This window comes from Eptesicus fuscus, chromosome 22, assembly GCF_027574615.1.
Source record: "Eptesicus fuscus isolate TK198812 chromosome 22, DD_ASM_mEF_20220401, whole genome shotgun sequence".
Taxonomy (NCBI): Eukaryota; Metazoa; Chordata; class Mammalia; order Chiroptera; family Vespertilionidae; genus Eptesicus; species Eptesicus fuscus.
The window spans coordinates 25,528,973-25,555,685 of record NC_072494.1 but is presented as its reverse complement, the minus strand read 5'-3'; the positions used below and the strand labels follow the sequence as shown (position 1 = coordinate 25,555,685).

Genomic DNA, 26,713 nt, shown 5'->3' with positions numbered 1-26,713 from the left:
CTCGTGTTGAGCTTGCCGTCAACCCAAACGGCCAGACTTCTCCCAGCACATTGTTCTTAAGAGCTGTCTTCTTCCTGAGTTTTGGCAGTTGCCTCTTTAACCTAGGAATAAATCTGTACATTTACCCCTATCAAATTTCAACTTGGGGTTTTGGTAAATAAGTATGAACCAGACAATATTTTAATTCTGATTCTGTTTTGTACATCTTGACTCTCCCCCTCCAAGCTTTAAATAATTTGTAAATACGACCCAGGTTATTTAGAAAAAGGTTAAAAGTGCAAGTTGACACATCAAGAAGACTGTGGACAAAATATTCAACCAATCAAATCATCTAAATTGTCTTGTCTGAGGAATGCCTGGGCTGCATAGCTTTCCAGTATTTGCATATGGCACCTTCCTGGTCCACCTATCAGGAAAGCCTTCTCATTTGATGTCCTTTTTGGAATTCATGCCTTTGGAAAACTAGAGCCACACTTACTCATGCATCCTGGCTTTCTGGTATCCATTCCCAGTCTTTATGGAACTTCAGAGATTGACAAGGTTTTAGGGATCAGACTTCCAAAGTGGCTCGGTTCCTGGGACTTAATATATGGATATGATAACTAGAATTTCTTTAAAGAAAATCTCAGCTTTCTCACCACCCTCTGTCTATATCAGGCGTCCTCAAACTACGGCCCGCGGGCCACATGCGGGTGGTTTTGCCGTTTTGTTTTTTTACTTCAAAATAAGATATGTGCAGTGTGCATAGGAATTTGTTCATAGTTTTTTTTTAAACTATAGTCCGGCCCTCCAACCGTCTGAGGGACAGTGAACTGGCCCCCTGTTTAAAAAGTTTGAGGACCCTTGGTCTATATCTTCATTCCCTGTGTAACTCGGGAACAAAGCGGGAGCTGAGGTGTTCTGCTTTCTTTCTTTCTTCTTAATCTTTATTGTTGAAAGTATTATGTATGGCCGAAACCGGTTTGGCTCAGTGGATAGAGCGTCGGCCTGCGGACTGAAAGGTCCCAGGTTCGATTCCGGTCAAGGGCATGTGCCTTGGTTGCGGGCACATCCCCAGTAGGGGGTGTGCAGGAGGCAGCTGATCAATGTTTCTCTCTCATCGATGTTTCTAACTCTCTATCCCTCTCTCTTCCTCTCTGTAAAAAAATCAATAAAATATATTTTTTAAAAAAAGAAAGTATTACGTATGTCCCCTAGTTCCCCCATTGACCCCCTCCAGCCTGCCCCCGCCCCCCTACCCCAGGTCTTCATCACCCTATTGTCTGTGTCCATAGGTCATGCATATATGCATACACATCCTTTGGTTGATCACCTCCCACCTACTCACCCTCCCCCGACTTCCCTCTGAGATTCTGTACTCTGTTCCATGCTTCCATGTCTCTGGATCCATTCCATTCATCAGTTTATTTTGATAATTAGATTCCATATATGAGTGAGATCATGTTATACTTGTCTTTCTCTGACTGGCTTATTTCACTTAGCATAATACTCTCCAGCTCCCTCCATGCTGTCTCAAAGGGTAAGAGATTCTTTTTTACTGCTGCCTAGTATTCCATGGTATAAATGTTGCACAGCTTTTTTATCCACTCATCCACTGGTGGGCACTTGGGCTGTTTCCAGATCTTAGTTATTGTAAATTGTGCTACTATGAACATAGGCATGCATACATTCTTTCTGAGTGGTGTTTCCTGTTTCTTAGGATATATTCCTAGAAGTGGGATCACTGGGTCAAATGGCAGTTCCATATTTAATTTTTTGAGGAAACTCCATATTGTTTTCCATAATGGCTGCACCAGTCTGCATTCCCACCAGCAGTGCACGAGGGTTCCCTTTTCTCCACATCCTCACCAGCACTTGTCATTTGTTGACTTGTTGATGTAAGCCATCCTGGCAGGTGTGAGGTGATACCTCATTGTTGTTTTCATTGGCATCTCTCTGATGATCAGTGACTTTGAGCATTTTTTTCATATGTCTCTTGGCTATCTGTATGTCCGCTTTGGGAAGTGTCTATTCAGGTCCTTTGCCCATTTTTTTTTTTTTTAACCGAATTTCATCTCATGTTTGTGCCTAAGCCAATCAGAACCCCACTCCCTGAGGCAGTGTTGGCCTCAGGAAAGTAGAGACTTGAACAGAACTTGGGTTCTACCGAAAGGAGGAAGGGAAGCAAAGGGCAGCTGAAAAGGTCAGCTACCACCCTCTCCGTGAGTGTTGCAATCAAAGCCAGTCATCATGACTGTGTCTGCACTGGGGGACAGAAACAACCTGCAGAGAGTATACAGTTACAAATGGTCACTAGCACCGTGCCCAGAGAGCACCACGTGCTGAGAGAGAGAGAGAGCAGGGTGAGCTCAGTGAGGTCATAGAACAGGAAAGGCCCCTCGGAGGCAGTGAAAGGTGAGTAGCACAGGCAGAGGGAACAGGCCAGCTCTTTCGAGAGCAAGAAAGGAGCTCAGGGCACCCGGAGCCCTGGAAGAGGCTGAAATAGCATGGAAGGAGCAGCACACAGGGTCCTCCTCGTACCAGGGGAAGGATTGTATTCTAAGAGCAATGCAAAGGCACTGAAGGTTTTAAAACAAGGGAATGACGTGATCTGACTGTGTCTTTAAGAGATCAGTTTGGTCATGTTGTGGAGAATGAATGGATGGAAAGGCAAGATGTTAGGAGTCTATATGTCCATCTGATAGATTGGCCACAGGATAGATGGCGGGAAAGTGGACAGAACTGAGTATGAATGGCATCTGGGGGATACCAGGGTGGGCACAGCCTGTTCTAAGACACACAGGCACACACAGAACCCCACTTAGGTGCCACATAGGCGTTCAGAAGGTGAGATGACAGGAGTGGCTATTCCCAGATTTTGTGGGTGAGCCAGATTTCAGGGTGACTTCTGAAGGAAGGGGATATTTGAACAGGACACTGAAAGCTGTGCAAGGTGGCTTTGAAGGGGCAGACATGGGAAGGGCAGTCCAGAGAGAGAGAAACCATCAGGAGCTGAAGCAGAGAGGCAGGAAATGAAGGCCTGAGGGAGAGAAGCAAGCAGTGGAGTTTGTAGGGGTTTGTGAAGGGGCATTCTGGGAAATAAGGCTGGAAAAGTCATGGGGGTCAGTTTAAGGAGAGTTCTGTGTGGCAGGCTAAGATAATAAATTCAAAAGAGGGGGGAAAGTTTAAATAAAGTCTAGCTTAGCTACAAAATAACTCACCATTTATCACCAATTAGCTACAAACCACTTAGTTTTCCTAGGAATAATCAATGTGCTAATCGGGTTTTGATTACTTCTTTACTGGATGGGCAAGCAATATCTCTTCCCAGTATCACTGCCACCTGCAGGCATTGGTCAGTGATTTCTCACTTGTTTCTGGAATGCATTCCTTCATCCATCCCTTACTGAGCCTTGGAGCTGGGGAGCCTAGGATGAACAGGCGGTCCAAAGGAGGGAAGATGATCTCTACTACCTGGGGTGTGGGGCTGGATTTCAGAGAGGCGGTGGCATTTCCCTGGGCCTTCTGGATGAATAGTTTGCCAGGCAAAGAAGTGAGGTGGGAAGGCCTTCCGAACACGGGGAACGGATGCGTGTCTTCTCAGTTCTCATGCCTTCAATCCCGTCAATCCTATAGAACGTACATGTTTAAGTTTTATTTTCAGGCTCTCAGAGAAGTTGGGTGATGAATGGCAAGTTCTTTCCGTTGCTACAGAGTAAGAGTAAATATTTGACCCTCCTAGACATACATTTTCTCTAATATTAACAAGAAGCCGGGATTTTAGTAAGGCAAACTGGTTCTACTCCCTACTCACAATTGTTCCTCTGGGAGCTTTTACTGATTTTTACTTTTTTAGGTCAGCAAAGAAAGGACTATGAAATGTTTTGTTTGTTTGTTTTGGAGACTAGTAAACGCATCAGTCATCAGTGAGAGCCCTGGTCTCTCCTGTTTTCACACAAGGATGGGAGAAGTCACAATTCACCCTCATATATGGCTCTTAATGTTGGCCCTTCTTGAGCTTCCTAAGCGTTCCTAAAAGTTATCTCAGACCCAGATGGACACCCAAGACCCCTCTGCCACCGAAATGTGCTAATTGCTCATTTTAGCTCAAGATAAAAATACAAATATTTCAAGACGGCCTATGAGGTTATGAGAACGTGAGCAAGGCATTCCTGTAAGAGTGGAAAGAACTGTCCTCTCAGCCAACACCCTCATTCAACAAGGGTGTGGAAATCAGGGCCCAGGGAGGTGCCCGGACTGGCCCAGGTTGCCCTGAGCGGGGTGTGGGGGGGGGGGGGTTGGGGGGCGGGGGGCCCTGACCGAAGCTGCGGCGGGCAGGAGGGGGCGGAAGACTGAGAGGACTAGCCGGGCAGCCGGGCAGAAGCATTTTGAGGAACTGAACCATCAGGGCAGTGTCTGATGCACTTCCTCTCCCACACTCCGCCCCCGCTGGCCCATCTCTCTGGCTTTCTGTTTCCCTCGTGGCAGGGTTGTGCATCAGTTTCCGAAAGGTGGGGACATTTCCTGACGCCTTTGCAACACTGGGGAGCTGTCTTAAGGGAGGCTGGGCCCCACTGGAGCACCAGGCCGCCAAGTGAAGGCCTGGGGCTGCCCAGCTTGGGGACAGCCCCCCACCCTCTCCCTGTCTCCTGCCGGCTCGCAGCCTCCTCTTCCCCCCTACACCATGTCCCTGGCTGAGGCCATCAGCCTCTGGAATGACGGGGTGCTGGCAGCCGACAAGAAGGACTGGAAGGGAGCCCTGGACGCCTTCTCCGCAGTCCAGGACCCCCACTCCAGGATTTGTTTCAACATCGGCTGCATGCACACAGTCCTGGGAAACTGGGCGGCGGCAGAGAAGGTGGGTGAGTGAGTGAGCCAGCAGCGAGTGAAGGTGCCTCGCCCCCCTCCCCCCACCTCCCGCCTCCTCCCTGCCTTTGCCCCGGCTGCACTTGAGAAACCTCTTGGGAGCTTTGTAAGAACCAGAGCGGCCCAGGCCCCACCGCGGAGGGGCAGCCAGGCTGGGATCCACCTTGGGTCCCGCTCTCCTTTCTTCTCCACCTTGAACTCCACATCGTTCTGGAATCCTTCTCTGACCCCTATATGAAGACTCCCTGGCTATGTTTCCTCCTGTGAACTCCTGCTGTCCACGCTCAGCATCTCACTGCCTCACACCTGCTGCAAAAACGCTTCTTGCTGGCTTTCCAAGACTTTCGTGTGTGTGATAAGCTTTACCCCCGAGTGTGGTGAGCTTTACCCCCGTGTGTGGTGAGCTTTACCCCCGAGTGTGGTGAGCTTTACCCCCAAGTGTGGTGAGCTCTACCCCCGAGTGTGGTGAGCTATGCCCACGAGGTCGAGGGGAGGGACTGAAGTAGAATAGGTGTCACCTATGTGACCATTCACCTACAGGACTATGAGGTGGGCACTCTTTTACTAATAAAGATTCTGAGGCTGGTGGAAGGGAATGATGCAGTGATTGATTAGTGATGTCTGCCCGGGGCACCCATGTCGGGTGTTTTAGCATCTTTTTCAAATGTTTTTTCCCCAAGCATCACCTTGTGGATTGGTGGTGGGAGGCTGGAAGGGCACGGAGTTTGGAAGCAGAAGACCAAGAGTCAGACCTCAGCTCTGTCTCTTCCCTGGGCCTGGGGTCCTCAGCGAGTCCATTTCTTGAACCTCTTGAGCAGGCGTCCTCCAACTACGGCCCGCGGGCCACATGCGGGTGGTTTTGCCGTTTTGTTTTTTTACTTCAAAATAAGATATGTGCAGTGTGCATAGGAATTTGTTCATAGTTTTTTTTTAAACTATAGTCCGGCCCTCCAACGGTCTGAGGGACAGTGAACTGGCCCCCTGTTTAAAAAGTTTGAGGACCCCTGCTCTTGAGGTTAAGTGAGGCATCGCATGTGGAAATGCCACAATACTTCACAACAGGTTGTGCATGTTAGTTCTCGTTTTTACCTTTAGCCACAACTTGCAAGGCCTTGTGGACAGATAACTGGCTCCCCGGGTCCCTTAAAGAGCCTGTTCCTCCCAGAGCCGTCCTCACTGTGACCAGAAGTGAGCAAAGACGAGGGAGGAGAGAAGCTTCTTGGAAGACCTTGTAGACTTGACAAATCCATCTCAGGTCCAGAGTGGGCGGACAGGAGCATAGGGGGGACCCCCCACCTCCTCTCAGGGGCCTGCCAGGGGGCTGAGCACATAGCACCACAGATTCTAAGGGCTGCTGGAAGCAAAGTGCACATTGAGAGAGAGGGGCTTGGCAGTGATGCCAGCAGGGGCTCCTGGCAAGGCTGGGCAGGCCACCACCCACCTCTGGGCTCCCTCCATGCCTTCCTGTCCCCACTCTGGATCGCTCCCTACATTCTGCTCTGCCTTCTCCCTCTCTCCGATGTCCTGATTGAGTCCTTACTCCTGGCATTTTATATGCACTCATATTTGTTATTATTTTAATTGCATCATACTTATGTAATAAATGTATATCATAAACAAATAGAACACTGTATCTAACATATTAATTATTTTAATATTTAATTACTTTTATGATTGTAATCCTGTCAGTACTCTTGAAAGATTTTAATATCCCCGTTTCACCGAGGAGAACACTGAGGTTCAGGGAGATCAGGTAACTTGCCTCACGTCATGCCATCAGGAAGTGACAGCACAGGGCGCTCTGGTCCCGGTGTCACTGCAAAGACACCACCGTTCTCATGACCCTGGTTGCCTCAACCTCTGGCTCGTCCCACACCTCCTCACCGCCAGCTCCTCCTGGGACCCAGGTGAACCCTCCCTCTCCCGCAGGCCTTCTCCAGAACCATTAACCGAGACAAACACTTGGCGGTGGCCTACTTCCAGCGAGGGATGCTCTACCACCGGATGGAGAAGTAAGTGGCCTGGTGCGGCACCAGCTGGGGGAGTTTGCGGAGAAACCCCGAGGGTCTCAGGCTGCTGGCCTGGGGAGTGGAGAAGTGTTTCCCCAGCCTCTGGTGGGAATCGTGGCTGGACCTTCCCTGGGCAGTTATGCAATCCGTCAGCACGAGGCTTCCCCAGGGGGCAGGTCAGCTGTGTCAGAGCTCACAGTGGGCCCACGGAACCACCACAGGCTGGGGATGCAGCTGCTGTGGCACCGCACAAGCATCCCTACGGGGCATGGTTGGACGGTGCTGATGGTGAGTTGCCGGCCATCAAGGGAACACACTGCTGACCCACTGCTGGGAGGTACTGAGCTGCCCCACTATGAGGATTCTCAGGAAACCACATCTTCTTTCGTTCCTGCAGAATGTATTGTCACAAGCCTCGTTCAATCCATTCAATGAAATATTATTCAGCCACCAAAATGAGAAAACAAACTATTAACATTATATGTACAAGAATCTGTTGATACAGATAAATAGGTAGCATACATATTAATATAGGGAAAAGTTCATAGTAGATGTTAATTAAAACCCGGGTTTCAAAACAGTATGGCTAGCACAAGCCCACTTCTGTTTCAAAGAGTGTCTATGGAAGGCTGTAGACCAGTGGTCGGCAAACTGCGGCTCGCGAGCCACAGGCGGCTCTTTGGCCCCTTGAGTGTGGCTCTTCCACAAAATACCACGGCCTGGGAGAGTCTATTTTGAAGAAGTGGCGTTAGAAGAAGTTTAAGTTTAAAAAATTTGGCTCTCAAAAGAAATTTCAATCGTTGTACTGTTGATATTTGGCTCTGTTGACTAATGAGTTTGCCGACCACTGCCGTAGACCAAAACGTGTCAGCAATTCTCTCTGGGGCGGGGGGTGGGGGGAGAGAGGCGGGGGGGGGGGGGGGGGAGATGAGCTTAGAGGGGTTTCCATTTTCTTCTATCAGCCTGTCTGTATTTTTTTGGTGTGTTTACAGTCACCACAAAATAATTAGTAAAAAAAGATAACTAGATAGAAAATCAAAGTTAATCTCAATGTCATTCCCTCCCTCAATAACAAATCCTATCTAATAATAGACAAATATGCAAATTGACCATACCTCTGACACACCCACAAGCCACGCCCACCATCTAATCAGAGCGAGCATGCAAATTAACCCAAACCAAGATGGCTACAGCCACATAGAGCAAGGTTTCCTAGGTAACAGAGGAAGCCAAGCTTTCCATCTGCCTTGCCAGGCCTAAGCCTCCACTCAAGCTACAAAGTTTCAATTATAGAAGGTAAACAAATTCAAACAAATGGCGGCAGAATAGAGCTTGAGAGAACAGGCCAGGGTTGCCGCCGGCAACAGGGGAAGCAAAGCTTTCCACACACCCTGGCCGGGCCCACCCGCTTGAGGCAACAAAGTTTCAATTATAACCCCAACACAAATGGCTGCCGGCCTTGGAGGGAGCCCCAGGCTTGGCTCCGTTCCAGGCTACAAAGTTTCAATTGTAGAAGGAAAATAAATTCCAGATACCAGGGCCTCTGCTTGGGTTGCCAGGGGGCGTGGCCGGCCTGCAAACCACCACAGGCCCCTCACTCAGGCCGCCCCACGCCCCAAGGGTACCCCACCCTGATCAGGGACACCCTTCAGGGCAAACCAGCTGGCCCCCACCCCTGTACCAGGCCTCTATCCTATCTAATAAAAGAGTAATATGCAGATTGATCATCACTGCAACACACAACATAGCTGCCCCCATGTGGTCAAAGATCCTGCCCCCATGTGGACACAAGATGGCCACCACAAGATGGCCAGCAGGAGAGGGCAGTTGGGAGGCACCCGGCCTGCAAGGGAGGGCAGTTGAGAGGGACCAAGCCTGCAAGGGAGGGCAGTTGGAGGTGATCAACCCTGCAGGAGAGGGCAGTTAGGGGTGACCAGGCCGGCAGAGGAGGGAAGTTGGGGGCAAACAGGCTGGCAGCAGAGTGGTTAGGGGGTGGTCAGGCTGGCAGGCAGAAGTGGTTAGGGGCAATCAGGAAGGCAGGCAGGCAAGCAGTTGGGAGCCAGCAGTCCTGGATTTGTGAGAGGGATGTCCGACTGCCCGTTTAGGGATCTGACTGCCCACCGGGATCGGGCCTAAACGGGCAGTCGGACATCCCTCGAGGGGTCCCATATTGGAGAGGGTACAGGCTGGGCTGAGGGACAACCCCCCTCCGTGCACGAATTTCGTGCACGGGGCCTCTAGTATGTAAATAACAAAGGAAACATTCTCAGCGTTCACTTAGAAGGTTTGTAGAAATCGCTCATTCCGTTAGTGGGCACAGCTCTAGGGGAAAGGATTTTGGCTCAGGCTAATGAAGAACTTCCGGTGGAAACTGTCAGAGCATGATGTGGGTGGTGTCACGCCACTTGCTCAGCTATTGCCAGGGGCAACTACAAGCTGCTCAGACTTCCAAGATGCAGATGCCGTCAGTTATCTGAGTCAGCAAGGGAAGTAGCGTCTTCCCGAAAGAAAGAGCCCACAGAGGCCATCTGGGGACAGAAAGCCTGGGATTGAGCGGACAGAAGATGCAGGGAAGCCTGAGCACAAACCCTCCAGCGAATCGAATCTTTAATCTTAAAAGACAGACGAGCAGGCCATCCCTTCATTAGCTCTAACAGCTTATAATGAGGAGAGTCACTGACCAGAGGAAATGCTCCCGGGAGAAATTTCTACATGGAAATGCCCAGAAATCCCTGAGCCGGAAAGGCTTGGCTTCTGAGAGGAGTCAGAAAGATCTCAGAAAGATCTAGAAATAAGACCCAGGATTTAATTAGCATGCGATTGATAGTAGTCCAATCTGAGAGAGAAATCTACCAAATGTTATCTTTGATTCAACAGCAATCCGTGGAGGAAACAATATAAACGGGGCACTGCTCTCACCTCAAGTCGCCTCCTTTTCTTTCGCGCAGTCCATAGGCTTTGGTGTCCTCCTCTCCCAGGTTGTTAAATGGCAAACTGCATGGGTTATCTTCCCAGAAACACACACACGGCAGTTTCGGGGGGTCAATGTCCCCTGAAAACCCATACCTGAACTCTGAGGGATCCCACCTTCTCCCATTGCATCGGCCTCCATCTGGAGCCATCAGGCTACTAAATCTCTACCTGAGATCAACCCAGGATAGCTCCTCTCCTACACCTTGTCAAGTGGACCTCTTAAATCCACCCATTCTTCTCCATCCCCACCAGCACTGCCCTGGTTTAGGCCTCACTTTTCACCAGAACGGTTGTAACTGTTGGGGGTGGCGAGAACGGCCGCGGCACCAGGTGTTAGACCGGTGAGGTCAGGCTGGCCCTGGGATCAGCAACCTCAGGACTTGAGTTCTGGCTAGGAAGGATTTCAGAGCCCAGACTTAAATATATGGAAAATCACAGAAGTAAGTAATTTGTAGAAGAAATGGGCGTAGGGAACAAGTTACAGAGCTAAAGCTAGAAGTGAGGAAGGTCAAGGTGACCCGCCTGGGAGAAAGGGAAGGGCAGGGGCCTACTCCGGGAGGGGCCTCCATTTCCGGGGTTTTAAGGGTGGAGACTTTAGGGGAGGTCCCGGGGAAGATCTCTATAAAATATTCAGCCGTTTTCCAGGTGTGACCTTTCAGGGTTGAGCCTCCACGGATTGATTGGTGGGCTCCAGGGCATGGGGTCATTATTCAGTGCAGCTGGGCCTGAGGTCAAGCCATGGGTCACTGGTGTGGTTTTGCTGCTTTTCTGGGCCTGAAGCTGAAATACAACTGAGGCCTAGATGTTATCTCTAGGGAGGAGAGGTCAGGGGGTGCAAACGGCATGACCAGCGATAGGCTAGGGGAGGAACGGTCACCCTGGGGACAAGGTCCCACCCTACAGTTGTCCTCTGCTAGACACCCAGGGCTTTCAGTCCTGGTGACCTTCTGTACCTGGCCCACTGTCCTTGCTCTGCTCATGTGTGTCTAACTGCCTACCACAGAACCACTTCCAAATTAATTTCCCAGCCACCAGGACAACATTGGGGCGCATGTCTGAGAAGGCAGGTGTGTCTCAGGGATGGCCCTGGCCAGCCTGTCATCTGAAAGGGGAAGGAAGCCGTAGGTGCTCAGACCCTGGGTCTTACGAATCTGAGGGGCTAGGACAGCAAGAGACCCTAGATGTTGCTGACACAGCCATCTTTGTCTTGCAGCCAGTCTTTGACACCGAAAACTGTGACCTCCAGCCCGTCACAGAGGTGTTCGACATTTTTACTTTTTTTCAGCTGCTAAACCTCTCCTTTATCCTGGACTCTTGACGGCATGGGGCACGGATAGAACGGGAACAATCGGGGACACAGCAGTTACTAAGAAACCTTTCCAGGGAGTGTTACAGAAATGAGGATTACAAACGCCTGAGGCTCAGAGCTTGTGAAAGGCAACCTTGCCCTGGGGCCGCGGGGGCTCGGGTCCAGCCCAGCCAAGGCGCCCAGCCGGGGTGTCATTGGGAACCCGCAGAAGCTGCCAGTACCTGTGCCTTCCAAGTGGCACCAAAGAGAACTGAAGGCGGCTGGAGGCGGGCGGGGCTGCACGCTGTTTTGGGGCCTCACACTGAGCTGATTCAGACCCCATGCAGGGTTAGCCCAGCTATGAGGCCGATGCCCCTGGGCCCACTGGGGGGGGGGGGGGGGGGGGGGGAGCAAGTTGGGGGCGGAGCAGAGGCCTGCTGCGGGCAGTGGGGTGCTGCTTTCAAGGTAAACAGACATTTCAGCAGGTCGCCTCTCCCTGTGTTTGAACAAGCGCTTTGAATAATGGGCGGGTTCTTTCCCTCCTCCTCCCTCGGGCCCAGATCTTTAGACAGCCCAGGGGCTGGAGAAGTATGAGCTGGATGTGTTGGGGTCATTCAATACCGGGTGACCCGGACGGTGTCACTTCCCAGCTGAAATCCATCTGCTTCGCCAGCGCTCTTGCCAGGAGGAAGCATGTTGTAGGTTAATGCAGACAGTGCCCCGAGGGTGCCCTCTGAGGACCTCGGGCGCCTCCGGCACGGGCAGGGAACACCTGGAACAGCATGTGCGGAGGAACTGGACACCTGCGTCTCCGTCTGCCCCTCCTCCGTGGCTCAGTGAATCGTCACCCATCTTCCAGCTTAGAAAGAAGGAACAGGAGTCCCAAAAGGGTGTGTTAGGGTCTTGAAATGCTTCCTGCTTCGTAGGGAATGGCCTGCACGCTTTTCATAGGTTTTACACTCCTCTTTAAAACAAGGGCATGTTAGAGCTTCTCCCAACCACCTCCCCTAGGACTCTCTGGCCAGCCACCCTCCTGGCCAGCTCCAGCTCCTTGAGGTCAGAGTTCCAGCTTCTGCAACGGTGTGTTTTTACCTCCTGATAATACTACAGTCTAGGCCCGTGGTCAGCAAACTGCAGCTCGCGAGCCACAGGCGGCTCTTTGGCCCCTTGAGTGTGGCTCTTCCACAAAATACCACGGCCTGGGCGAGTCTATTTTGAAGACGTGGCGTTAGAAGAAGTTTAAGTTTAAAAAATTTGGCTCTCAAAAGAAATTTCAGTCGTTGTACTGTTGATATTTGGCTCTGTTGACTAATGAGTTTACCGACGACTGGTCTAGGTGTTAACGAAGCAAATACTAAATGGCTGGCGTGTGAATTCAATTGCCAGAGCTTTGGAGCTCTGAAGATGAGGAGACAGGCTTTGAGAAATTAAACAACTTGCCCTTTGTCATTAGATAGTAAGTGGCAGAGCCAGGAGTCAAGTCCATGTGGTTTTGTCTCCAGAATTTAGATCCGGGACCACCTACCAGCAAGCTCCTCATACTCCATGCTCCTTGAATATGATATGCTCCTGGTACACAATAACCCCTTATGTTGTGCATCCGGAGCCCGAGGGCAGTAAGTTGCCAGAATCTCCCAGTTGGTCGGTGGCAGAGCTGATGGGTCTGGCCCCAGTCTCCTGGCCGCTGTCCGAGGGCGTCTTCACACCATACCACCTCCTGCGGGTCCCCAGCCGCCGGAGCCAAATCCCAGGCTTGCCTCCAAGAAAAGCCACACATGGCAGCTCTAGGTCATGGCCGGGGGACTTGTGGCTCAGCTGCCCCGTGGGAGCCACAACCAGCAGCCAGCTTTGTTCCTTCTAGGCCAGGGGCCTGAGGGGTGTGGGTAGCTTGTTTTTTCCCCTGCTCCCCAACCCCACACCCGGCAGGTCAGCAACAGCTCCCTCCCACCAGGGCTGAGAGGTCAGGGGCAGGCCGAGGACATGTGGTCTGGTCCTGGCCACACCACCGTGGGCACTGCTGATATGACCAGCCCCGTTCTCTGCCACGATTGCACCACAGCGGCCCTGAGACACCTCGAGCTGTCCGCACAAGGCCCATCCAAGCAAGCACAGGGATCTGCAGAGCAGAGTTAGACATGTTCTCTGCTCCAGGTGGTTTCTCTCTTCCAAAGGGGGGGGGGGGGAGACTAAGCAACCACAAAACCAAGAGCTAAATTGGACTCAAAAGCAGCCAAGGAGAAGGCTCTGGGCAGGAGGGAGATGCCAGCGGCTGTGAGAGGGGCCTCTCTGAGTGGCGTCCCTGTGTCAACCTCAGGGGGGGTGGCGGGTACCTGCACCCTGAGTTCTGTAGAAAACTAGGGCTCAGGGTTGGCACAAACCTAGAGGAACAGAAAGGCTCTGTCCCAGGGAGGTGGCCAGAGAAAGGGATGCAGACACATTTAATTCTGTAGTTTTTCCTCCAGGCCCGGGACTGGTCTGTTTTCTCCCTCTGCCCTGCAGATATGATTCCGCGATTAAAGACCTGAAGGAGGCCTTGGCTCAGCTCCGGGGCAACCAGCTGATAGACTACAAGATCCTGGGGCTGCAGTTCAAGCTGTTTGCCTGTGAGGTGAGGAGGCAGGGCCCGGCCTGGGCAGGAGCGTGTGGGCCTGTGAAAGTATCCATGATAATTGGCATCACTCAGGTGGACAAGCTGTTCGCCCAGCATTATACTAACAAATCCAAATCCCGGGTTCGCTTTCCGCGCAGGACCTGCCGTGACCTTGCTCAGTTCCTGAGTTACGGACCATGCTCTTTGCTATTAATGGTTCTGGCCTCATGTCCTTGGTTGATACCCAAAGAGGACGTGGGGATATTTTCACACAAGTCGGTTCCCTCTCGGCCAAAGAACAGCTCAACGCACCAATTTAGGAAAGTTCTCCATAGAAGGAGAACTTAATCTCTGTCTCACTAAAAGGGAGAAACATGACTTGGATTTCAAAAGTTGGCATACTTTTGCCAACCCACCCTCCCCACGCCCCTCTTACATCTCAAATACTCCACTAGCTTTGAAAACTACAATCCCTGCAAATGTCACAGATCTTTATTTAGAAGAATCACTGAAGAAAGTCCCCTTGTTTTAGTTTCTCCAGCGGGAGAAGCCAAGTGTTTCCAGGGTCGCCCAGGGCTAATAATAGCGTCAGCAGCTGCCCAGGCCCCCGGGGACACCAGCCCTGCCGCAGGGTGGCCTTCCTTCACTTCTCCCAGGCCAGGGAAATGAGGCTTAGCGGTGGGAACTGCCTGCCATTTGACCAGCTGCTACAATAGGGTTTCTCAACCGTGGGTATGTTGGACCAGATGGTTCTTGGTTGTAGGGGACTGCCCTGTGTATTGTAGGATGTTCAGCAGCATCCTTGGTCTCTACTCACTAGAGGCCAGTCGTCCCCCACCTCCAGTGTGACAACCTAAAACATCGCGAGGTGTGGCCAGTCACCCCAGAGTGAGAACCCCTTATGTAGCTTTAAGGGCTGGGGGACCAAGTAGCTCTAGAGCAGCGGTCGCCAACCTTTTGAACCTCACGGACCACCATTGGTCCGCGGACCACGGGTTGGTGACCGCTGCTCTAGAGAGAGGACCATGAAACAGTGGCATTGAAGCAGGGCTCCATGGGAGGAAGCTCTTCCTGCAATTGGCATTGAGATGACCTGGGGCAGGAAATGCTGGGTGTAGACCTCTCTGCAAGGGACGCTGGGCTTTTCAGGGTCCAAGGCCCCTCTGCCACCTGGGACCCTCCAGGCATCTCGCTGCTTATAAATCCCCTTGCCTTCCCCAGGGTATAACCCGGGCTCTGAGAAACCCCACCATCCTTTTTAAAAGGAGGCCCAACCTTTTCCAGTCATGGAGTCATAACAACCCGGTGTGGGAAAGGTCTAAAAAGAAGGGGGCTGAGATGGAAGAGGAAATTGTAAAGGGCCTGGAGTTCTCCTTTCTTCCTGCTCACACTGCCAAGGGAGGGCGGGGCCAGCCAAGTGTGTATGTAGGAGGCAACTGCTCACTGAGGTGCAGAAATAACCTGGGAAGGGAGTTTGGTGGTGTGTGTTGTGTGTGTTTTGTGTGTGTGTGTGTGTGTGTGTTATTTTTTTTGGGGGGGGGAGGGTTGTTTTTTTATCTTGCTGATGCATCTAAAAGATGTGATTCTATGTGTAAGTTGTGAAGCATAATAATAAGACTCATAAACCTACCACCCAACCCAAGACCTGGAAAAGCATGGCTGTTGGTGAATGGGCTGTTCCCTCCCGCCTCCTGCCCTAGGCTTGGGCCGAGTCTCTTCCCAGCCGTGGCCCATAGCGCATCCTCATTCCCATGTGACTGTGGCAGTCTTGCTAGTGCCGTGTCCCAGGCAGAGTCTGCGGGTGCTGGAGCAGGACGATGCATCTGGAACCCTCTTCCTCCCCACCCTGCACCTGCCCAGTCTCTCAGCCCAGGCTCAGCGGCAGGCGGTGTTTTGAGAGGCCATATATTTCATTCCCAGCTCTTCAAGGGGTCTTGAGCCTGTCACTCTTCTTGATCCTAAAGCAACACAATAGTTGTTTCCTCCTGACCTACTTGGCTGTCAAAAAATGTACACGATGTTGGATTTATGCATTACGTGGTGTTCACTCAACACCGTCCGTGTGCTGGGCATGAGCCTGTAGCAAGATGGATGTCTATTTCAGACATTCCCAGGAGAGCTGGGAGGGGGAGAAAGGTCCCCAGGCAACGTCCCAGGAGCATCATGCCGGCTCCTCCTGGTGCCTGAATTTGGAGCAGCCCTGTCTTACGGTGTGGCCTGTGTTCTTCTAGGTGTTATATAACATTGCTTTCATGCACGCCAAGAAGGAGGAATGGAAAAAGGCCGAAGAACACTTGGCACTGGCTATGAGCATGAAGTCTGAGCCGAGACATTCCAAAATTGACAAAGCCATGGAGTGTGTGTGGGTAAGCGTGCGGGAGATGCGGGTGCGGGGAGGACGTCATTGGATCTGGGTCTGTTCCAGTGGACACGTGGATTGAGAACCCGTGGACGTGGTGCTTTTACTTCCTCTGAGTCCTGGGGAACACTCGTCTGGGGGTGTAACTCCACGCAGGATTCTGAATCTGGAAGTGATTGTAAGCCGAAGCCTGGAGCAGTGGTCGGCAGACTCATTAGTCAACAGAGCCCAATATCAACAGTACAACGATTGAAATTTCTTTAGAGAGCCCAACTTTTTAAACTTAAACTTCTTCTAACGCCACTTCTTCAAAATAGACTCGCCCAGGCCGTGGTATTTTGTGGAAGAGCCACACTCAAGGGGTCAAAGAGCCGCATGTGGCTGGCGAGCCGCAGTTTGCTGACCACGGGCCTGGAGTATAGGACAGCAGAGCCCTGCCCAGGCTGCCCCCAAGTGGGGCTCCGTGGCAGCACACAGGGGGAGCAGCGGGCTGGAGCCAAGTAAGGGCAGAGGCCTGGCAGCCTGGTGCGGTGCCAGGCACATGAGGTGGCTCTCAATAAAAATGCATTGGTGATATGAACAAATGCCGAAAGTTATCCATAGCTTGTCTAAGCACATGTGGGATGAAGCTCCTTTTAAATCAGATTTTTAAAACGCTGGGAACAAGAGGGCCCAGGTCTGTCTTAGCATGACTGCCCGCCCTAGCCTGTTTGCCTCAGAGGTTAGAGCATCGGCCTGCCACTGAATGGTCATGGGTTCCATTCCAGTCAAGGGCACCTACCTCGGCTTCAGGCTCAATCCCTGGCCCTGGTCGCAGAGCCTGCAGGAGGCAACCAATCGATGTGTCTCTCACACATCGATGTTTCTCTCTCTCTCTCTCTCCTTCTCCCTTCCACTCTCTATAAAAATCAGTGGAAAAATGTCCTCGGTGAGGATTAACAAAAAGTAATAACAAACATGCCCATGTCAGCAGACACTGGTCCCAGGAGAGCACTGTTCTGAGCCAGTCTGGTGGTGGTGGTGGTGGCGGTGGTGGTGGTGGTGGTGCCTCCTACACTCTGAGTGACAGCCCCATCCAAGTCCCACAGAGTGGGGGAGGGGCAGCTCCCCTAGGAAAGGGTGCTGGGCAAATAACACCAACAGGTCCACACAGTCCCTCAGCGAAAGGTGACACCTACCTGGGACCCTAAAACAATAACAAGTTCCATCCCTACACGTTCAGGAAAAGTGCTTTTGCAGGTTATCTCGCTGTATCCTTGCACGCACTCGGGGAGGGAGCCGGGCAAGCCTGGTTACCTGTGCCTTATGGTAAGGAAACACTGTGCTCTGCAGAAGCAGAAGCTGTACGAGCCGGTGGTGATCCCGGTGGGCAGGCTCTTTCGACCGAATGAGAGGCAAGTGGCCCAGCTGGTGAAGAAGGATTACCTGGGCAAGGCGACGGTAGGTGGCTCTCAGCTTCCCTGGCGTCTCCTGAGGCCTGGGCCCTGCGGAGCAAGGTGGGTGGGGGAGGGGAGGGGGGGAGACTCTGAAAAGGACACCCCACGTGGTTCTGCTCTGGGGTGGCAAGGAGAGACTGTTTATAGCGTGGGGTCTTGCTGAAAGATGCTTCTAGTTTATTTTCTCCAGGATCCTCTCGTTCCTCCCTTCTGCTTGACCTGGGCGGGGGCCGCAGGGTGACTCACAGGATGCTGGTCTTGGGGACCGAGCCAGTGGGAGGAAGGAGGGGATCTCAGGGGCCATAGGCAGATCGGGAAACAGTGCTGGCAGAGCCCTCACACCCCCCTTCCTCGATTTCAGGTGGTGGCATCTGTGGTGGATCAAGACAGTTTCTCGGGATTTGCCCCTCTGCAGCCGCAGGTGAGGGTCCTTTCTGCTCCGTGGACCAAGGCCCCAGAGTGCTCTGTGACACTCCCCTGGGGAGGGCGTTTCCGCCGAGCTGCCTCCCTTCAAGGGCCCCTTCCACTGGCCTCACAGTGCCCCTGAGGGTCCTGCGGCCATTCCTGTCACAGGCTCCACGGCGGGTGGGGCATAAAGCAGTTGGAGGCTTAACCAGCCTCAAGTCCTCAAGAAACCAACCCTCCTGCTTGCCCCCAATGCCAGTCCCCACTTCTCTAAGGTCTAGGAGAGCTGAAGCTTCGACTGTTCTCCCAGAAAACCGAAATGCAAGCTGACAGAGGCCTTTGAACGAGTCCTCTTCTCAGGCACAGCGGCTGGTAGGGGCCTCCTGGGGGCTGGGGCCTGAGGCCCTGAGCTCTCCTGACGGCACCCATCGGCCTGTGTGCAGGGGGTTCCCTTGGGAACACAGAGAGGGTGCCCACAGTGAACCATGTTCCGCCCAAGCTGGGCTCAGAGCTGTGGTCCCCGATGGACTGGATGGCAAGGGGTCCATGCGAAGGCAGAGCTTCCTCGTGAGGGGGAGGGTAAGACAGGCCGAGCAGGAGTCAGGCTCTGCTGTGAGAGACCCATGATGGGCAGGAGCGCTGGTCAGCACGGACAGGGTGGGGCTCCGAGGGCAGTGCCAGGCCTGCCAGGGTCAGAATGGTGACCGCTGGCCCCGAATGTGATCAATGCTGAGGCCCGGAGGCTGAGATGAGCAGGGGAGAACAGAGGGTCCAGATTCATTGATCTTTCTCACACTCCATTGTGGGAAACCTCTCAGAAGTCCCTTGGGCTTCAAGCAGCCGGACGACTCCAAGAGGAGCAGGTGCCAGGTAACTGGACTCCGGGGCGCTCGGTGTAGAACAGGAAACGCACATTGAAAGGAGAGTCTCGCCTGGCCGGTGGCTCTGGAGTCGATTTTAAACACCCACGAGAGTCATGTGGTAGAGCAGACATTAATTATAGAACAGAGCTTCTGGAAACCGTCCCAACAAAGGGCAGAGCTCAAGGTCAAAGGCATCCTGGTGACGCCATGCTGCTCTGTGACGGACCAACTTCCCCAGAACCAGGTCTGGCCCAAGACGAACTGCTGTGCGGGTGAATCCTGGCCAGGGAGCGGGCGGGGGCGCTCCTTTCCAGTGTTCGGTCAGGGCGCCCTGTGCCTCTCCTAAGACGGGGTTCTGATGGAGCCACAAATGCAGTCTTTGGTGTTCTGGTCGGGAAGAAGGCTCCAGTGACCACTAACAGTCTGTTCTTTCTTTCTTTCTTTCATTCTTTCTTGTCCTGCCCGTCTTCATCTCTCTTTGATGTTCAACAGGCAGCGGAGCCTCCACCCAGACCCAAAACCCCCGAGATCTTCAGGTAAGTTAGGGTCAGATCAGCATGCAGACGAGCCAAGCTCCAAGCCTGGACCGATGGGAGTGGAGGGGGGTGCAGAAGATGCTGGGGGCCTGGCTCCGGCTACGTGGTGTCCCTGTGTCCCCCGGTCCATGTGCACAGCCACCATCCAGGGAGGGCTTGTGGCTGAATGGCAGTGGGGTCCCATGGGACACAGCCACCCCTCCCAGCGGGGGAACGCTGGCCTCGGGCTGCAGGGGGCCGAGCTCTGGAGTCGGGCAAGCGGAATGGAAGCCAGAAGGGCTGTTTTCACTCCCTGTTGGCACGTTTTCTGAAGAAGGACTCCAGGAAAAGAAGTCTTTCTCCTGTAAGATGAAAAGCAAAGAATGGCACAGCTTTCTGAAGAACCGCATCTCCGTGAGGAAGTCAGCCTTGCTCCCCACCCGAAGAAGGTTTAAAATGGAGTGAAAAAAGTTCCAAAGCAACTATAAAAATGGGGGCCCGGATGAGCTCATTCCTAACTGTCTGCTGGAGGAGTCTGTGTCCGCTGTGTAAATAGACACAAGGGTTGGGAACAAAAGAAGGGCGAGGGGACAGCGCCAGCGGGGAGTGAGCGGAGGAACGTGAAACTATCGCCACCTGAAGCCGGCCTCTTGGTCACACATGCTAAAGCGCCCCAGCACCCCGAAGAGCTACGTAGGAAGGGAGGAAATGACCTCGAGTAGCTCAGAGTGGGCAGCCTCAGTACTTCCACACACACCTCTACTCCTCACAGCTCCCCCTGCAGGCACCTCATCCCCTTCCGAGTGCCTGCCTGACCCCACACTGGCTCCAGGTGGCTTCTCTGCTTACCCAGCTGGCTCTCACCTGCCTCCCACCGGTGCCATCCCCTGCACCCTCACCTGGTCCACCCCGGCCCGGACAGGGGAGCTGGCCAGGCACACCAGGAGCCTTCCTCCCCAGGGAAGGGAGGGCAAGGACCGCAGGGCCTCTATACCCACGCGGTTTTCTTTCATTCTTGTCCCACTGCGTGGATGGCTGTGAAGCGAGTTCACGTACAGTTCCCTACCGCGCCCTCTCGGTGCCCAGGGAGGCACCTGCCTGCTCGGGGTCACACAGACAGCTGGACGTGGAGTTAGAGGGTGTCTGGAGCAGTCTCCCGGCTCCAGGTCCACTATGCTTGACCCACAGTGGAGGGGATGTGCCCCAGGCCAGAGAGTGGATGGGATCTTGTGTCTACCCCTCAGGGCCCTGGAAGGGGAGGCTCACCGTGTGCTGTTCGGGTTTGTGCCTGAGACACCGGAGGAGCTCCAGGTCATGCCCGGGAACATCGTCTTTGTCTTGAAGAAGGGCAACGACAACTGGGCTACGGTCATGTTCAACGGGCAGGTATTCAGGGGACCTGGGGGTGGCTTGGGGGTATGGAATCCTGGCAGATGACGGCAGAGCTTTCTGAGTATCCCCACCTGCTACCTTCTTTGCAGAAGGGGCTTGTTCCCTGCAACTTCCTCGAACCCGTGGAGCTGCGGATCCATCCTCAGCAGCAGTCCCAGGTAAGAGGCACCAAGGCCTGACACATCTCCCCACCCCCACCCACTGACGGACCTCCTCGTGGAGGGGGAAGAGCAGTGTGGGAAACGTCACCATCACCGAAGAAAGATTCATGGACCCTGAGCCGCCTGGAGTGGCACCAGCCGTCCAGAGCGGAACCTGGGATGAGGGGAAAGCCCAGATGTGCTGAGCAGAAGGTCTTTGGGACTGCCTGGGCCCACCCACCTTTGTGATTCCTCCTGGTCACGGGACCCAATGCCCACAACATATGAAGGTTAGGTCTTCCCAGAAATGTCCTCTGCACCTGGAAAAATAAGTGTTGCTTGGTGGAATGCCACAAAGAGAGGGGGGAGAAGGGAGAGAGAGCGAGCAAGATCTGCTTTAGAGCCCTGCTCTGGAGCTGCTACCAGCCCCTCCACTGCCCCTCAAGGGCCCGCCCTCCTGCTGGGCCTGAGCAGAGTGTAGATGGCTGGGCAGTGCAGCAGGTGTCCTCTGCGGGCTGGGTCCTCCCTGGTTGGAATCATGGCATCCAGATGACTGGAAAAGTTGTAAATGAGGGTTAGGTAGCAGGGCCCTTGAGGAAGGGTGGATTCTTATTTCTACTGTGGTTTGTTTCCTGCCCACCCTGCCTCCCCTTTTAACCCACTTTCCTTCCTCTCTTCCCCCTCCCCTCCACGACACCAGCACTCCTGCCTTTAGGAAGTCATTTGCACCTGGCTCTCTTCCCTGGGGGTCTGCGGATCTCCCCTCCCCCACTCCTGCTCTGGCCTAAGAACTTGGTGGGGATGTAAGTTCTCACCATCTCTTCCTGTCCCGAGCAGGACGACGCCTCCCCGGAGTCTGACATCCCAGCTCCGCCCAGTTTCAGTGCTCCAGGAAGACCCCAGCTGTCACCAGGTGAGCGTTCTTGGAGCGACATCCCGAGCGGGAAAGGAACCCTCCAAGCTGCTTGCAGGAAATTCTGGTTTCTTTTTCTCTCAGCAAGCCACTCAGTTCATGGCCACTCAGCCCCAGAGCCCCGTCTCCTGCTCTAGCCACCCACCCTCCCAGCACACAGGAGAGATGCCCCTTCCCCTACCTGCTGCAGAACACCCATGGGGCCTGGGTAAATGGAGCTGTTTTTTTTGTGGTTTTTTTTGGGGGGCGGGGGCAACGTGTGTCCCAACTTAAGTCGTCACCAAACCCCTCGGTCAGTACTGAAACCACGGTGAAGTAACTGCACGTTTACCACAGGGGGTCGGGATGGTTCTTTTCCAAGGTCTCAGGAGCTCTGTTATCTGGAAAAGAAACCTGCAGAGCCCTCGGGACAAAGGCCCTCCCGCTGAGTGGAGAGCGCTGCTCGGCAGGACGGGCTTGTTTAAGCCGATTCTGAGCGTTTGGTGGAGATGCAGCGATCCTCACGCCCACCAGGCCATCAGAATCCCCTGGACGCTCCCCACGCCTGTTTTTATTTACAAAAATGTCAAAACCACTGAAAAGTTGAAAATACGGTACAAAAAAATACCAGAATACCTTTCACCTAAAGTCACCAACTGCTAACACTTTGCACCGTGTACTTGCCCTGCCCCCCCCATATATATATACATATATATATACACACACATATATATTTCCCTTGAATGACTGAGCCACTTACAGAGTTATGACACTTCACCCCCACACTTCAGCATGTATCTCCTAAGAGCAAGGACATTCTCTCCATAATCTCAATTCAACTGTTAAACCCAGGACATTTAACATTAATTTTATAGAATGTATATCGCATATTCAATTACTCCAATTATCCTCAAAAATATCCTTGCTAGCTTTTTTGTATGTTTTTCTGTCTAGGGTAGGGGCCCATCGGGGATCACCTATTAACCTAGGAAGATTTTAACAGTATAAATCCCTAGGTTTCTTTATTCTGATTTTTTAGACCTGGAATTAGCTTAGGAATCTGTATTTCTACAAAAAACTTCCCAAGTGATTTTAATAGTCAAGCTTGGTTTGAGATCACTGATCTTTTTTTTATTATTATGATGAATCCCCTATAGCGTTTTTATAAATACTTCTTGTATATAAATGATATGCATATAGCCATATCAATATATTACACACGTTGAAAACATACACAAAAATAAAGGACAAGGTAAAAATCAGTGGTTCTATCTAACATTTCTTCTTGTGGCCCCTGGCTCACCTCACAGTCCGTTTGTCTTTGCTTTGGAGCCCACTTGTTCAACCCTGCTGACCCCATGGGTCGGTGAGGATGGGCAGTCCTTTGATAATGACCCATAGCTCCCTGGAAGCAGAGACTGGGTTCCTTTGTATATTCACGGCTTTGCTCTTCACATGCCCCCAGAGGCAGATTTCCCCCACAATAAGGTTATTAGTTACCCTAGAGATGGAAGGGCATGCAGTCGGGTGCCCTGTTCTAAGAGGTTTCATTCTGTGTATGAAAGGGGCTGGTCAAGAATGTTCATTCATCTTCTTTTTTCACTCCTTACCTTCTTCGTTTAGGTCAGAAAGAAAAAGAAGAGCCCAAGGTAACATTTTCCCTCGTATTATTTCAAGAGGTAGAGAACGGAAGAGTCTCCCTGGATGACAGAAATAGTCCTAAAGGGCAGACCAGTGCCACCATGTTCACAGCCCATGCCCTGGGGACCCCTCAACAACCTCCCACCCCATCCAGTAAAGCTGTGGCGAGCCAGGGGGTTGCTAAGAGGAAGCACAGACACTCATGAGTTCCCTTTGCTTCCTCTCCCCTCAGGAAATAAAGCTCAGTGTTCCCATGCTCTACACACTCAAGGTGCACTACAAGTACACGGTGCTCATGGAGATCCAGCCCGGATTCGCCTATAGCCAGGTGCGGGACATGGTGTCTAAGAAACTGGAGCTCCAGCCAGAACACACTAAGCTGAGGTGCGCTCCGTGCAGGTGGCAGTTAGGGGACGGCTGGGGACCTGGCGCTGGCCTGGAGGACAGAAGAGGATGGTTTTGCACTGTTGTTCTCTGACTTGGTTCTTCCTCATTTTCTCCACCCAGCTATCGGCCCAGGGACAGCCATGAGCTAGTGCCCCTTTCCGAAGACAGCATGAAGGCTGCCTGGGGCCAGGTGAAAAACTACTGCCTGACGGTGTGGTGTGAGAACACAGTGGTGAGTGCGGTGAGCCTGAGGGTACTGAGGTTGTGCCCCCGCCCCCCTCCTCAGCAGCAATTCAACATCTAGCAGGCCCTCATGTAATTCTTCTAGCCTTGATTTCAGGCGAGGAAGCAGGTCGAGAGAGGTTACACTGCTGGGAGCAGTGGTGCTGGGATACAAGCCTAGTCATTGGACTCCTGGGCCCTTTCTACCGTATGGTACTGCCTTTCAACATAGAGGACCTGCCAGGGTGGGAGCCAATAGCACTAGGAAATGAGTACTTCTAACACAGCACAGCACTGAGCCTCACACTTTCTAATGCTGATTCCTTAAATCTATGACTCACATCTCCAGAAACGGCATCTTTCCCTCAACATCTGTGGGACAAAAATGACCATAATGGTCTTGGCCTTGCATAGTATGGTGCTGTGCAGTGGTTCTCAAACTTTAGCAAGTACCAGAATTACCTAGAGGGCTTGTGAAAACAGACTGCTGAGCCCCATCTGATCTAATAGGCTCGGGATGGAGCTGAAAACGTGCATTTCTTCAAGGTCCCGTGTTGTGAGTGCTGGGGAAAGGGTGTCGGACTCAGAGACCTAGGTTTGACTTTGCAGTCTATCATTTACTGGTGACTCAACCTGTTTCTCCATCTGAAAAGAATAGTACCTATTCTACTTTTCAGGATTACTGTGAGTTTTAGGTAAGATTTTACAACTACCTGTGGTCCTGCAGACCTTGTTTCATTTAACCAACCGGCCAGTATTCATAGAGTACGTGTTAGGTCTATGCTAGACACTGATCCCAAATCTGCCGCTGAGTTTATATCCAGGTGCTACTGACATTTCTCTGGCAGAATCCTTCAGGGATGATGTTCACTGTGCAGGAAGTTAGGAAAACTAACAGGCCCTTTATTATTTCAGGGTGACCAAGGCTTTCCAGATGAACCCAAGGAAAGTGAGAAATCGGATGCCAATAGCCAGACATCAGAACCTCAGCTGAAGGAAGGGAGCCAAGTGGTAGCAATCTTCAGTTATGAGGCTACCCAACCAGAAGACCTGGAGTTTCTGGAAGGGGACATAATCCAGGTTTTGTCCATGGGTAAGTGCTACTCCTGAATTACAGAAATCAATTTCCATGTTAGCAGAAGTCAATTTAAGGGCAGAGGCAGAAAATATCACTAACCTACAAACGAAACTTGAGCCAGTGGTCTCAATCTCCTTCTTCGCTCTCAGCTGGAGAGAGCAAAACCCAGTACGCAGCTTTTCCGTTTGTTGCTCTAATGGGCAGGGAAGCAACAAATGGCAACTTACTAGTAAATGACACTTCAGTACATTCACATTTAAGGATGTCTATGCTTCAGAAGCCATGGATCATCATTCCCAGAGTTAACCGATTAGAAGGTTGCGGGCATCCTTTTGCCTTTGCACCAGGCCGTAAGATACCTATCTTCTGCAAACCACAGTTCTTTGGATGTATGCACTTTCCAAGATGAGAGTAGAAGGGGGTCACTTTTGTCTGACTAGCAGCTATTCAGAATTACTGTGTCCCTCCCTGGTGGCTTCCCTAATTCTGCAAGGAATCACACACATTAAAAACGGAAACATTAAGTGTTCTTAGTGCTTCTTAAACTGCAGTAAGTGAGGTCATTTTCCTGTACTGGTTTTAGAAATCAGTCTCTGCTTTCCCTTCATCAGTGAACGACGAATGGCTGGAAGGGGAGTGCAAAGGGAAGTTTGGCATTTTCCCCAAGGCTTTTGTTAAAGAACGTGCAGCCACAGACCTGGACAGCACTCCCAGGGGAGTCTAGGATGCCTCACAACCTACGGAGCGGAAGGAAAAAACTACCATCGCATTTGTAAGGTTTAGGATGCCTCTGTGGTACAATGTACAGTGTCAACTAACCTACTTTCCCGTTAAAATTTAACCTGTTAGACAATGATGTGAGAATTTAGGATTACGAACACCTTGGGGGGGGGGGGGGGGAGGAGGGGGGAAGTGATTGGAAGTGTCTGGAAGGGCATGAGGTGGCGTCCCAGGTGCTGATGTTTTTTGCTCAGAGTACTGGCTACCCAGATGTGTTCACTTTATGAAAAATGCACTGAGTTGCAGTTATTATCGGTGCACTTCTCTGTATGTGTGATAGAAATAAAAACCCAAGACACTCAGAATGCAGGCCTAAGGCCTAACTGTAAATAAATTCCTGTTCACCATCAGACTACTGGGGCCTGACTAACCTACAGGTAATTCAAGAGGCACGCACACAAAAATTAACTTTCAAGTCTCGTTGCTAGACTGAGTGAGGTTCCCATGGAGTGACTAGAATTACATCCCTTCATGTCTTCTCACAAACACTCAAGAGCTTAATAGGAAAATTTGCCACTGACTTAACTGAAGAAAAGAAGCTGTGTTCAGGCAGCCAGTTGGTTAACAGTATCATATTAGTTAACATTTCACAACGCTAGTGTGCACAATGGAATGCCTTACCTTGGTTATCATGTAACCCAGTGGCCTGTTTTTCAGGGTTAACTTGGATGAAGGATTCCATAGATACTAGGCCTGGCCTTAATCCATTCCTTTCGTCTTGTGAGTATAAGGCCCTGTTAATAATTTTTCAAGTGTGTAGGTGAGGTACAGACAGAATCAACATCTAGGCAGAAGGCCCAGCAGGCTGCCACTGGACATTTTGGACACAACTTAGAAGAAATGCAACCCCAAAGCTAAGAATAATTATTAATTACTGTTGCTGCCAATCAGACTTAGT

The 26,713-nt window shown here is 52.0% G+C and overlaps 1 protein-coding gene across 2 annotated transcripts; it reads left to right on the top strand.

Annotated features, from left to right (window-relative positions):
- The first annotated feature begins 4,483 nt into the window (after window positions 1-4,483).
- NCF2 (neutrophil cytosolic factor 2) lies at window positions 4,484-25,942 on the top strand. Of its 2 annotated transcripts, none has more exons than XM_008145939.3 (15): window positions 4,484-4,837; window positions 6,775-6,857; window positions 13,615-13,723; window positions 15,937-16,071; window positions 17,397-17,504; window positions 17,862-17,921; window positions 19,261-19,304; window positions 20,528-20,669; window positions 20,765-20,833; window positions 21,653-21,728; window positions 23,331-23,356; window positions 23,581-23,732; window positions 23,856-23,967; window positions 24,873-25,050; window positions 25,647-25,942. In XM_008145939.3, exons 1-15 carry the CDS (start codon window positions 4,664-4,666, stop codon window positions 25,757-25,759), a joined length of 1,581 nt encoding a protein of 526 aa, XP_008144161.2. In that variant the 5' UTR covers window positions 4,484-4,663; the 3' UTR covers window positions 25,760-25,942. The 2 variants fall into 2 exon arrangements, with proteins under 2 accessions (XP_008144161.2, XP_054568056.1); XM_054712081.1 differs by having other exon boundaries at window positions 4,484-4,841.
- The last annotated feature ends 771 nt before the right edge of the window (window positions 25,943-26,713 follow it).